The sequence below is a fragment of the Echinops telfairi genome, unplaced genomic scaffold (genome assembly GCF_000313985.2).
Source record: "Echinops telfairi isolate 266 unplaced genomic scaffold, ASM31398v2 ScPeMD7_7469;HRSCAF=8507_0, whole genome shotgun sequence".
Taxonomy (NCBI): Eukaryota; Metazoa; Chordata; class Mammalia; order Afrosoricida; family Tenrecidae; genus Echinops; species Echinops telfairi.
In genome coordinates, this window is record NW_022111372.1 from 26,021,627 (window position 1) to 26,034,804 (window position 13,178).

Genomic DNA, 13,178 nt, shown 5'->3' on the forward strand with positions numbered 1-13,178 from the left:
TCTTTGGATAGCCGGGCACCATCAGCTTTCTTCACCACATTTGCTTATTCACCAGCTTTGTCTTCAGCAGTTTTGTCGGGAAGGTGAGCATCATAGAATGCACCAGGCCTTTTCTTGGGAGGGTTTGAACCACCAACCTTTAGGTCTAGTAGCCCATCGAAAATTCTTGGCCTTCCCTGTCAAAGTAGGAATCATAAAATTGGTATGACCTTAAATGTTTTATTTCAATTGATAGCACTAGCCAATCCCTAAACTGATTAGGGATTGACTGCAAGTGAAAGTTCTAGCAACAGGTTATATCACAGGTAGGCTATCCAATGAAGGTCAGAACCTGCTGCTACTTAAAAACAAGGGGACTATTTATACATGCAGATAGTGAACACCTTACAGTACGTGGGTTCCTGTTGAGATTCCTATCATTGGTTTATATGACTTTGAAGCAGTCGGGGGAAACTTGGTTATCTTGTACCAACTAGCAGCTTGTTTTCAAGATAACTGTAACCTTGACTAGATGAGGTACGCCCACTTTATATAAATACAGTGACTGTGTTGTTTTGTTAGATTCCATTCGTTGGCTCTGACTCATAGTGACCTCAGGCACAACAGGGCTAACCACTGCACAGTCCTGTCCGCCCTCACAATGGTTCCCAGGCCTGAGCCCATTGATGTAGCCACTGTGTCAGTCCATCCCATCGAGGGCCAAGCACGATGTCCTTCTCCAGAGACCGGTCTCTTGACAATATGTCCAAAGCGTGTAAGACCAGGTCATGCTAGCTTGGCCTCTAAGGAGCACTCTGGCTGTGCACTTCTTCCAGTGCCGATTGGTTTGTTCTTTCAGCAGTCCATGGTAGGTCAATATTCTTCACCGGGACTGCAATTCAGTCTTCCTTATTCAGTGCCCAGCTTTACCTGCGTATGAGGCGGCTGAAAATGCCATGGCTTGGGTCAGGTGCACCCTAATCCTCAAAGTAACCTTGCTTTTCAGAACTTTAAAAGGTCTTGTGCAGCGGATATACCCAGTTCATTGCGCCCTTTGATCTCTTGACTGCGGCTTCCATCAGCATTGACTTTAGATCCAAGCAAGATGAAATCCTCGACAACTCCAATCTTTTCTCCATTTATCATTGTCCAGTGGTGATTTTGCTTCCCTTTACGTTGCGTTCTGATCCATACTGCAGGCTGCAGTCCTTGAGCTTCATCAGCGCGGGCTTCAAGTCCTCCTCACTTGCAGCCAGCAAGCTTGTGTCATCTGCACACCACCGCTTGCGACTAAGCCTTCCAATCCAGATGCTGATTTTTCTTCATACAATCCAGTCTCTCTGATGATTTGCTCCGCATACAGATTGAATAAGTATGGTGAGAAGATGCCATCCTGACACACACCTCCCAGTTTTAAACCGCAGTGTTCTGATTCATAGCGACCCTATAGGACTGGCCAGAACTGCCCTTGTGGGTTTCTGAGGCTGTACCTCTTTACAGGAGGAGAAAACCTCATCTTTCTCCCTTGGAGCAGCTGGTGGTTTCAAACTGCTGACCTTGTGCTGGGTGGTGGCTGAGAATCAATCTTGGAAGCTTTTCTATCAGTATTAGTGTATATGTACCCCATCCCTGGACCCTCTCCAGCTTCTGTAGTCCTGTCGGCAGCTGTGATGAATTTCTCTGCCACCAACCATGGCCAATTTCCTCTGTGTCCATTCCCTATTTAGATGCCACACGCCTGAATCTTTGGACACTCCTATGGCTTCGTGATGGTTTGCTTTGTCTCTGTTGTGGTTAAGACTTCATACATGTGCTTCTATGAATTCCATTTTAATTTGCTGTTTCTCTTCCCCTTAAAACACTTACGTTTGGGGTTTTCTTTAAACCAAGATCAGCTTCACTAAAGAACAGTCAGAGGACCTGAGAGAAAGAAAGACGGAAGTCAGCCATTGACTCGTTTGGAGAGCCAGTGGGTTGGGGGACATATTTTGAACCTGTCTCTGGAATGAAGGATGACTTTACACTCAGGATTTGATCGTTGCCCTTGGTTCTTGGAAGGTCAGCCCCCAACTGTTCCCGGGACTTGGAGTATCTGCTTTTCAGGGATTCCAAGCGGCAGCTCGTGATGTATGCTAATGAGGTAACTCGCTGTGGGGCCTCGAAAGCCCACCATGTGAAATCCACCGCACCTCTGGGAGGGGAGCCGGGGATTGGGTTGATCCACCTGGGCAATGAGTCCGTCAGTCCCAGGTATGTAATGAAGCCCAAGTACAAGCTCTGGACACTGAAGCTCAGGTGAGCCTCCTGGTTGGTGGAAGCCATTCATGTGCCCAGATGGGGACAGGGAAGCGCCGTGTTGGAGGCCCTTGCCCTGTGTGCCATGTCTTGATTCTCTTCTGTTGTATCTTTTGTACCAAAACTGCCATCGTGAGGACAGTGCCCTCCTGAGTTCTGAGGCATTCTCATGAATTGTCAAACCTGAGCAGCAGTGGGAAGCCCACCTTTGTAGTCAGCAAGTTAGACTTGCAGGTGCCCTGGGGATGCCCACACATCTGGCCGGTGTCCGAAGGCGTGGCCAGACACCCTGGTGTGGTCTTGAGGATTGCAGCCAGAACGCTCGTGCTGTCAGACCGGGATTGGTTTGGGACCCTCTTCTGTCCACCGACAATGGAGTGGGAGTGTGTATGTCCAGGGGAAATGCTGCCCAGGTCTTTCTGCTCAACGAGAGCCCCACTGGTCTCCGACCAGGCCCAGTCCACCTGCGTCCACCAATCCTGAAGTATCCTTGTTCATGACACTGAGCCCCCCTCTCTGGGGACGGTGACCAGCAAAGGAAGGCTTCATCAGGTGGTCTGCTCTAGAAAGTACCACTGGACCTCTTTGTTTTCTTGCCTACAGAGCAGCGTGACCTGGCCTCCCAGCCGCTCCCCTCCTGATGAGCTCGCCGGAGCCGGCCTGCACGGGGCAAGCCTGACTCCCAGCCGCGCCAGCATGAACTGGAAGGTAAGGAGAGTCACTGACCCGGGGGGCCGGGCTTCTCCCCCCAATTGATTGTTAAATGTCAACGTCACAGCTCTGCAGAGGAAGATTGACTGAATAATAAAAAGCAGTAACATTTTTTTTAAAGGTCCGAGCCAGAGTCAGAGTAACATTTCACATTTTGAACTAAAACACCCATGTGTATATTTATTTATTCAGCAGACACTGCATAGAGGCCAGGCCTTCCCTTGGAGAGCGAGCGCTCCGCTGTCTGCCCCACTGCTCACTCAGAATGGTGCCTGTAAATATCGCCTACAGTTCAGTCTCCATTTGGGTTCTTGAAAGAGGAGTCAGATTTTCCAGAATCATCCACCCACAAGATTGTTACAGATTTCTATGCACTTCTCCCCAAGTCTTTTCCAGTTGTCTTGCCAACATCTTTCAACTCGCGTCTTTTATCTTAGTTTTCATGGAAACGGTCTTTTCTCTACACAGTCATATTTCATAAGAGTTGTTATATTTAAGTTAAGTTATGATAGCATTACGTAATGATGAAAGCCACGATTGTAGTCATGCCCCAAGGCATGGACTCACACACTTCTGGGGCAGCAAAGTCCCCTGGAGAGCGAGTTATAGCCTGGGCTGCAGGTGGAGCCGAGACTGACATGGCTAATTGCATCCCCGTCATGGCAAGGATGCACCGTCCACGGGGGACCTTTGCTTTCTCTCGCCACTTTTGAGAGCAGCAAGGAGCTTTGGGTGGGGCAGGGAACGTACTCGGCTGCTGACTGAGAGGGTGGCGGTTGGAGTGCACCCAGGGGTGCCTTGGAAGAAAGGCCTGGTGGTCTGCTTCTAACAGAGCAGCTAGTGTAAGCCTTGTGGTGCCGAGTTCTGCACGTGGCTCTCCGTGAATCAGAACGGACAGTAAGGAAAGCCTTCGGGGGTTGTCGGACTGGAAGGGGAGCTGGAATACTGCTGAAGCTGAGTATCCAGGGACAGGGGACCCAGAGATGCTTGGCTTTACCCCTTGGGTATCCTTGGTCGCTGCTACCATTGCTCCACCTCTCTCTGTCTGCCGCCTCTTCCTCATCCCCTTTACAAACAGTCAATCCTGAAGCCACTGACCTGTGTCTTTGGTTGACGTGTTTCCATTTCGATGGTTTTCTGCCATCTGGTGGAGATAGGCCATCCCTGGAATGTTTAAAGCTCAGTTTCGGATTTGGGCCACAGGGGCTACCACATGGACTGGACCAGAAGAACGTGTTCTGCTCTGACATGCATGGGGTTGCCGTGAGCCCAGACCAGCTCCATGGACACGGGTTATCCTGCCTCCTGCTACTTTGACCAGACCCCCCTGCTGCCTCAGAAGCCAAGGCCTGGGTGCTGAGCTACTTGCGGGGTGCACTTGGGAAAGATCAGCGCTGTGACACGCCTGCACTGGACTGGTGATCCTCTCTGCGCAGCCCCAGGCAGGGGAGCAGGCAGGGCCGAGTGGACGCCAGTCAGCTTCATGGGCAAGGGTCTTGGCCGTAGAGGCAGGCAGCAGGGCAGCCCGGCACCTCCTCGCTAGGTGCTCCAGAGACACGTGCCAAATGAAGACAGTCCACCTCCGTGGAGACCGTTTTGAATGGCCTGTTTTCCTCTGTCAGGTCCTTGAGCACGTGCCTGTGCTGCTGTATATTTTGGCAGCAAAGTCACTGATCCTCTGCCTGGCGTTTGCCGGAGTCAAGATATACCAGCGGAGGAGACTGGAAGCAAAACTACACAGACTGGAGGCCGAAAAGAAAACGCAGTCGGCGAAGAAGGAAAACTGAAGGCGGGAAGCCCGCGGTCTGTGGCCCTGTGAGTGTGGGCCCGGCTGGCGGGGAGTCAGGGAAGGCCCACCTCCGACCCCATCCCTGCTGGGTTCGTTCAAGTGCCGAAGGGGTGGGTGCGGGCTCTGTGTAGGGACCAGGGTGCACATGCAGATCCCTGTGTCCTGTCCCTCTGCTCTCCTCCCTCCACCATAATGGCAAGGTGGACCCTCCCCTGCTCCAAACCCTGCAGCAACCCCCCACTCTCGGGAGCAGTGGTTCTCAACAGGCGCTGGGCCACAGGAATCTGAGAATCGAAGCTGCTCTGCATAGACCTTCAGGCAGGGATGGAGGGCCTGGGGCATGTGAAGCCCCGTCGTACACACCCAAGCTGAGGAAACCCTGTTGTCATCCAGATCCACTCTTCGGTGTGGCATATCACTTCTACCCGTCTGCCCTGACCCCATCACCTTTGCCCCTGCTGTGCCCCCTCTCCAGGCTCCTGGACTACATATAATCAGCTTTCCTGCTCTCGGGCCTTTGTTTGTGATACCCCTTCTGCAGGACCGCGCACAGGCCGGTCAGACGTCCGGGTCGTGGAGAGCCCCTAGCGCAGTGCACCCTGCCGGCTGCGCTCCAAAGATGAGCACGCTGAGGCATGCAGACTCGTGCTGAAGGCCCTGTTACAGGTGTGGTGTGCTCGTGAGCCAGTCCTGTGCTGGTGTGTGTGCGGATCCCATTGCTTTAGTAGTCAGGTGGGGTTCTGTGCCCTTTCTTTCTTTAAAGAGAGGCTATCTGAAGACAGTGGTAGAGGCTTGTCTATCTTCGGTTCTCCATCTTCGCTGTCAGCCAGAATTGCCTGGGTGGCTTCCAGGTTCCCAGGCTTCTGCCTCAGGCATATTCTCCCAGCTCTGTGCTTGGGCCTGAGCTGGGTGAGCTCCACTGTGGTAGTTTTCGCGGCTGTCAGCCCCAAGTCCTTGAGTAAAGAGCCTTCCGCTGCCAATTGAGAGGTCAGGGATTTGAACCCAGCTGCTCCAGGGGAGAAGGAGATGACAGTCTACCCGTGAAGATTCCAGCATTGGAAACCCCATGCGGCAGTTCTGTTCTAACTGGTAGGGTGGCTATGAGTTGGATCCACTTGATAGCAACAGGTTATTTATTATACTGCTAATAGAGACCTCTCAGGCTCAAGGCATACTTGTTAGTAAAAGTATCAGCACGTAACTGAATGACTCGTATGTGCTAAGCATGTTGTAGACAGATGTGTTCTTTACTCCTTGCAACAGCTCTGCAAGGCACAGATAGAAACCATGGCTCACACGGTCCATACTGGAAAACAGAACAGGAAAGTGAGCCCCGGTCAGACACCTTCAACCGCTGCCCACCTAACCCTCCCGCTGTGGGGCCTGCGTGTATACAAGGTCCTCCAGCTCTCTGCCACACCCCCTACAGCAGTGGTTCTCAACCTTCTGAATGCCACGACCCTTTACTACACTTCCTCATGTGATGGTGACCCCCAACCATAATATTCTTTTCTTTTTTTTTAGAATACTTTTATTGGGGGCTCTTACATCTCTTATCACAATCCATACATTCATCCGATGTGTCAAGCACATTTGCACATAAGCCGCCATCATCATTTTCAAAGCGTTCTCTTCCCACTTGACCCCCTGATATCAGCGCTCCATTTCTTCCCCCTCCCTCCTCCGTCCACCCTCCCTCATGAACCCTTGATAAGTTATAGATTATTATTTCCATATCTTGCATCATCCTCCCTTGTCCCTCACCCACTTTTCCATTATTCGTCCCTCTGGAAGGGGGTTCTAGGTTGGTCCTTGTGATCGATTCCCCCTTTCTTCCCTCACCTTCCCCTAATCCTCCTGGTATCTGTACTCTCCTTGTTGGCCCTGAGGGGTTTATCTATCCTGGATTCCGTGTTGTGGGCTCTTATCCATAACAGTGTGCATGTTCTGGTCTAATCCGATTTGTAAGGTAGAATTGAGGTCATGATAGTGGGGGGAAGGAAGCATCAAAGAACTAGAGGAAAGTTGGGTGTTTCATCGGTGCTATATCTCTTCCCTGTGACCCCTCTTAAGGGGATGTCCAATTGTCTACAGATGGACATTGGGGCTTCACTCCATGCCCACGGTCCCCCCCTCCCCACCAAATTCACCTTGAGTATGGTTTTGTTCTGGGTCTTAGATGCCTGATACCTGTTCCCATCGACACCTCATGATCACACAGGCTGGTGTGCTTCTTCCAAGTGGACTTTGTTGCTTCTCAGCTAGATGGCCGCTTGTTTATCTTCAAGCCTTTAAGGCCCCAGGCGCTATATCTTTGGATAGCTGGGCACCAACTTTCTTCACCACATTTGCTTTTGCACCCATTTTGTTTTTAGCGATCGTGTCGGGAAGGTGAGCAACACAGACCGCCGGATTGTTAGAACAAAGTGTTCTTTTTTTTTTCTTTTGAACAAAGTGTTCTTGTGTTGATGGAGTGCTTGAGTCGAGGCCCAGTGTCCGTCTGGAACCTTAATTCTTAACATATAGATATGAGTACGTGGTTCTATTCCCTTCTCGTTATATATGTATTTACATATATACATGTTTGTATTTAGGCCTCTGTAAATGCCCTTTGTCTCCTAGGTTTTCCTCTATTTCCTTTTACTTTCCTCTTGTCCCACCATCATTTTCAGCCTTCATTTGGGTTTAGTAATTCCTCGTAGCTACATTGCTCTTGATTAAGCTCTGCTAGGCATCCTACAACCTTCCTTCCATTGAGTATAGTTACCTTTTCCCTGGGTTGGTCCCCTTCTGCCCTCCCCACCTTTCCTTGCTCCCACCTCCCCTTCTCCCATATCCCCAGAACCATTGGTCCCGTTCTTTTCATCTCCGAATTATTTATCCCACCTATCTTATCTAGATAGACATGCAGATTCATTAATAAGTGCAACATACAGGCAAAACTAAATAAAACAACAAAGGACGTCAAAACCAACTAAACAATAACAACAACCAAAATCCCAAACAAAATAACACTAACAAAAGGAAAGCCACTGACAACAATGGAAAGTCCTATAAATAGTTCAAGGTCTGTTTGTTGGCCTTTACAAGTGTTTTCCAGTTGAGTCTGATGGGGTGCCACACTCTGTCTCCTAAGTCTAATTTTGGTATTCCCCGGGGGTTTCATCACTCTGGTCCCCCCGGCTGTTCCGCTGCATGCCCTCAGTGCTGCACCCCAGTGTGATGGGGCCAGACCATGCCTTGTTCCCGCACTGTGTCTCCAGTGCTGACCCCCGCAGCACCATGGTTCAGTGAGGGACGCCGTGTCCCGTGGTGAGGCTGGCCCTACGGTCCTCCCCATGCATTGTCTGCTCTGAGCAGGAACATCGTCCTAGGGGCTTGGTGGGCCAGGATGTTCTCTCCTCCCTCTCCATCCCTTTGCGTTTCTCCAGTGGGCTCTAGTCCGACGCTCCCCTCTCCCCACGCTCTGGCCCCAGTGCTGTCCTCTGCAGTGCGTTCTGGGGGGAGCAGAAAGTTCTTGTCGTTGCTATTTCATCACTATAATGTTGCAACTGTTATGACTCAGGCCACCCTTGTGAAAGGGTCCTTCGACCCCCAAAGGGGTTGTGACCCACAGGTTGAGAACAGCTGCCCTATAGGGACATGATGCCCTCTGTCAACTGTCAACCACCTACTGGTCCTTCTCACAGAGAAACGATGCCCTCCGTCAGGCCCCCACCACTCCCTGGTCCTCAGGAGGTGGGTGCACTTACCGGGTCAAAGACATGACTGGTCGTAGTCTTGCCGCTGATTTTGTTTTTCTCTTTAGAGGTGTTTTAGCGACTGACACCCTTTTGTCACTATGGTGGGGCAAAGAGGGATTGAAAAGGGTTAAAGGAAAACCAACAGCTGCCATTGAGCCCATTGTAACTCCTGGGCACCCGCAGGACAGAACACAACTGTTCCCGAGGGTTTCTGAGACCTGGTCTTTGCGGGAGCGGACTGCCTCATCTTTCTCCTGTGGAGTAGTGGGTGGGTTTGAACTACGCTCTTCGAAATCAGAAGCCCATTGCTTATCTCCCCATGCTCCAGGGCTTCACAAAAAGGTGTGGGAAGGCAATTTAATTGAGATGTTAGATGGACAACATGTGGCTTATATTTTGGACAGCCTTCCTTCTGTGTCCGAGGAGAGCAAGGAATGGTAGGTGTAAGCCCAGTACGTAGGCTTCGCTCTCCTCCCAGATGTGGCCAGAGTTGGGCGGGGGAAGGAAGAGCGGGCCCACGGGGGGGTGGCGTTGTTGTTCCCACCTCGGCTGGCAGCTTCTCGAAGCTGCAGCACTGTTTTAAATAGAAGAGATGTTCAGGTGGAATGAAATTAAAAATACATCCTCATGAACCCTTCCGTGTTTCCTTTCTGAGTCTCAGTGGGTCACTGTTGAGCCGAGGGAAGATTAGCCGCTATTAGAGCCGACATTTCTCACTTAGCCCTGTGGTCTTCTCTCTAGATTTTGCAGTTTAAATGTCAGCTCTGGGAGACGCCAGTTGAGAAGAAAGAAGACTTAATTATTGAATGACGCGTCAGAATAAACTCCTAACCATTTAAACTTAACATCTGGTGACTTTTTCTTTTGTTAATGCTTTCAAAGGAAGCAGTGTTTTGTTTCCTAAAATGAAGTGCCTTTGCAAAACGGTGGCTGTGGTCTTTGGAAGAAACCAAAGTAATCCACACACAAACACAGTTGTGAGAGGGGGAGTCGGGGTTACATGGCAGCAACTGCCATGGGGACATGGGATGCTCGGTGGCACAGACCTCTGTACCTTCACCCTCACCCTCACCACTTTTCTCCTCCTCCAAGCACTGCGGCCCTCCCTGTGGGAGGGGAGGCTGCCTGTGCCCTAGGCAGGGAGGGCGCAGCTCCAGCCGGGCTGCGAGTTGACTCCTACCCTGATCCGTGTGCTCCTCACGAGGAGGATGGCAGGGCGAGACTGTTTCCCCGTGCTGCAGATCCATCCAGGGATACATGACAAAGCTCACAGGGCAAGTGGTGGGCGCCTTGGGAGGAGGAGTCACTGGGCCTGAGGGCTCAGGGCGTGTGCTCAGGACAGCAGGGTCCATAGGACCGTGTTCTACATCCTCTCTGGTGCGTCCTGACTAGGATCTCCAAACAGCCGTTCCACTCGTTTCCCGGGGCCATAGTGGCTATGCTTTGTGCTGTTACCCTCAAGGTCAGCAGAACAAAACCACTAGCTGAGGAAGAAGGATGGGGCTTTCTACTCCCATAAACAGCCTCAGAAACTCACAGGGAAAGTTCTATCCTTTGTCCTGTAGGGTTGCTATGAGTCGGCATCGATGTGATTTTTTTTTTAAGGTTCAGCTATTACTCTTTCCCATTTGGAAGAAAGAAGAGTGATCAAATAAGTCCATTGGATGAATGGATCAAGCCAGCATCAGTGTCTGCAATGCTGAGATAACACTACTACTAACCCCTCTGGAAGGGATCACCTGAGAAGTTCCTGCCTAAAGTGAGAGAGAACTGTGGGAAAGAGTAACTCAAACTCCTAAGAAGACTAGGCTTATTCAGACAGAGACTGATAGAACCCCTGAGACCATGGTCCTTAGTCGCCAATGGCTCAGTTTTCAGTCAAACAAAAGAGCCTGTGTGGTGAACAATAATATTAGGGAATTTAGAATCAAACTTTTGAAATCAAAAGGACATTAACTCAAGAAAAAACGTTCAGAAGGGTTAGGAAAGGAGGGATGTTAGGCTGGGTTGCCTAGAGAAACAAATTCAGTGACGCTCAGATGTATAGGTAAGAGGTATACCAGTAATTACATGCCAAGAAAACAGCCCAGCCCAACTCTAGTCCTTAAATCCCTCTTCAGACTTACACAGCCACATGGCAATGAATATGGGAAGATCACAGACCAGTGTGTGGAACTAAGGCGGGTGGAAATAAGGCAGGGCTCCAGCAGTTCTCAGGGCAGCCAGCGAGCAGGTTGTTCCCAGAGTATTCCTGATAAGTAAGCCACACACCCCAAGGAGTCAGCAATCAAGCTGTGACCTGGTTGACAGGTTTGATTCCACCCCTAGCCAGGCGTGTCTCCAAACCAAACTCACTGCCATCCAGTCCATGCTGACTCAGCGAGTCTAGAATTGCCCCTGTGAGTTTCTGAGACTATAACTCTTTTTTTTTTTTTCTTTTTTTGAGACTATAACTCTTTATGGGAGTAGAAAGTTCAGTCTTTTTCCCGTAGAGTGGCTGGTGGTTTTAAACTGCTGTCCTTGAAGATTGCAGCCCATTGCATAACCACCATGTCACCAGGGCACCAGGAAGGTCCAGGTGGCATCAAATCATCTAACTTTCAGATGGAAAAAGAAAATAGGCAGCAGAGAAGTGATGTTGCATGGTTTTAATTGCAATCAATAAGATAAAATGCGTTTTTGAATAGAAAACTGATTTGCTCTGTAAACCACCCAATTCATAATAAAAAAATTGTTTTTTAATTCTGCTGAGCCATTATTGTCCCCACTAGACATCTAACCCACAGCCATCGAGACAATTCCAAATAACCCTGGATGCTTAGTAAGATCTTCATGCCAATCAGTATATCTGCTCACCAATATGAACCCTGATGACCTTCGCGTTGCCCCCAACATTCCTCTTGTTGGCCTAGTTCTCTACACATACTAACCCTCGTCCATCACGTATACCATCCTCCTCCCCTCCACCAAAGGGGAAAAAAACTGTTGAGGACAATCTGCCCTTGTGCCCGTTTCATAATCTGGTGTCAACTTGAGACTACTGAGAGGTGGGGTTTAGCCTGTCAGTCAGATCGCAGCTGGATGACCAAGGACACGGGACAAAGCCTTACCCTCCAAGCCCATTCTGGCTGGACTTCTTCCAAGAGAGAGCTGCCTGATCTTCTGGCAGTCCATGGTGCTTTCAATATTCTTTGCCAGCCCTGTGATTCAAATGCATTGATTCTTCCTAGGTCTTCCTTAGTCAATGTCTTAACTTTCACATACGTATGAGGTCACTAAAATACCCTGGCTTGGGTTGGGTACGCCCTAGTCCTCAAAGGGACATCCTTGCTTTTCAACATGCCAAAGAAATACTCTGCTGCAGAATTACCCAATGCCAGGCATCGTTCCATCTCTTGACTGCTGCTTCCATGAGCATTGACTGGATCCAAGCCAGACAACATCCTTGACGACTTCAGCCTTTTCTCTGTTCATCATGAAGATATCTTTACATTGACAAGTAATCCATACCGAAGGCGGCAGTCCTTGTTCTACATCAGCAAGGGCTTCAAGGTGCCCTTCCTTTGACAAAGCAAGGTTTGTCGTCTGCTTATCACAGGTTGTTGTTTAGTCTTCCTCCAGGCTTCATGCTGTGTCCTTCATGTAATCCAGCTTCTCTGATGGTTCTTTCAGCGTAGAGAATAAGTACGTGAGAGGATACAAGCCCGACACACACCTTTCCTGATGTTTAAATCATGCGCTACTCCCTTGTTCTTTCTGTCTAACTGCCTCGTGATCCATGTACATGTTCTGGAATTGCCATTCTTCTCAAGGATACCCTTAGTTGGTTATGAGCCACACAGTCGAATGCCTTTGCAGGAAGCTCCAAAGGAAGAGCCTTGTGTCTCAGCTTCTGGTCGCCCAGGGATAGGCTGGCAACTGCAATAGCGCCGTCATACATGACCTTCTTCCCTTTGTCTCTATGTCTTTCCTAAGAGGCACATTATAACGCAATGATTATTCATCGGGTTAGGGCCCAGCCTAGTCCAGGATGACCTCCTATTAACTTAGAACCTTTCCAAAGACCCTATTTCTAAACAAGGTCATATTTACAGATACCAGGCATTAGAACTTCACCATAAAATTTGAGCGGACACAATTCAATTCACAACAGTGGAAGTTTTAACTCCCTCGGCCATGCCCTGGTGCAAAAGGATCTGAGGAGTTATGGGGTCTCTGTCCTCATCAGTGTGTGTGATGGGACATAGTGGACCCATAGCTGAGGCCAGGCAAAGGGCCAGACGAGTATGTTTCAGATTTGAGAGAGTGACCAAATTTTCAAACCAGTCCTTCGTAGGTTGAGCTCTTTAAAGAGTCCATGTTCCGCTCTGGGTGCCTGTGGGGCTGAGGAACGAGGGAGCAGTGATCAGAGAAGAGAAAATGGTTGAGCCTTTGTTCTCACTGCGGATAAAACCCACTCCAGTGCAATCGATGCTGACTCGTAGAGAGCCTGCAGGGCAGAGGAGAACTGCCTCTGTGGGTTTCCGAGACTGAATCTTTGCAGGAGTAGAAAACCTCCTCTTTCTCCCAGAAAGCGGCCGGTGGTTTCAAACTGTCAGCCCCACAAAACCCACTGCACCAGCAGGGCTCCCACTAAGGCTACAGATCTCACACCAGTCGAG

General features: G+C 49.9%; 1 protein-coding gene across 4 annotated transcripts in view; it reads left to right on the forward strand.

The window, feature by feature from the left end:
- The window catches only part of SMIM11 (small integral membrane protein 11), a 12,888-nt gene extending 3,526 nt beyond the window's left edge, over positions 1-9,362 (forward strand). Inside the window, exons 1-4 of one of the 4 annotated variants that reach the window (XR_006679555.1) lie at positions 2,878-2,982; positions 4,608-4,800; positions 5,250-5,440; positions 9,259-9,362. Coding sequence is in view for 1 of the 4 variants with exons in the window: in XM_004696952.2 (XP_004697009.1) it covers positions 2,971-2,982; positions 4,608-4,772 (177 nt within the window). In the remaining 3 variants the exon portion in view is untranslated. Of the gene's footprint in view, positions 1-2,877; positions 2,983-4,607; positions 4,801-5,249; positions 5,441-8,845; positions 8,955-9,258 lie in introns of those variants that run through there. The other 3 variants (XR_006679556.1, XR_006679557.1, XM_004696952.2) reach the window with 3 other exon arrangements.
- Positions 9,363-13,178: the final 3,816 nt, after the last annotated feature.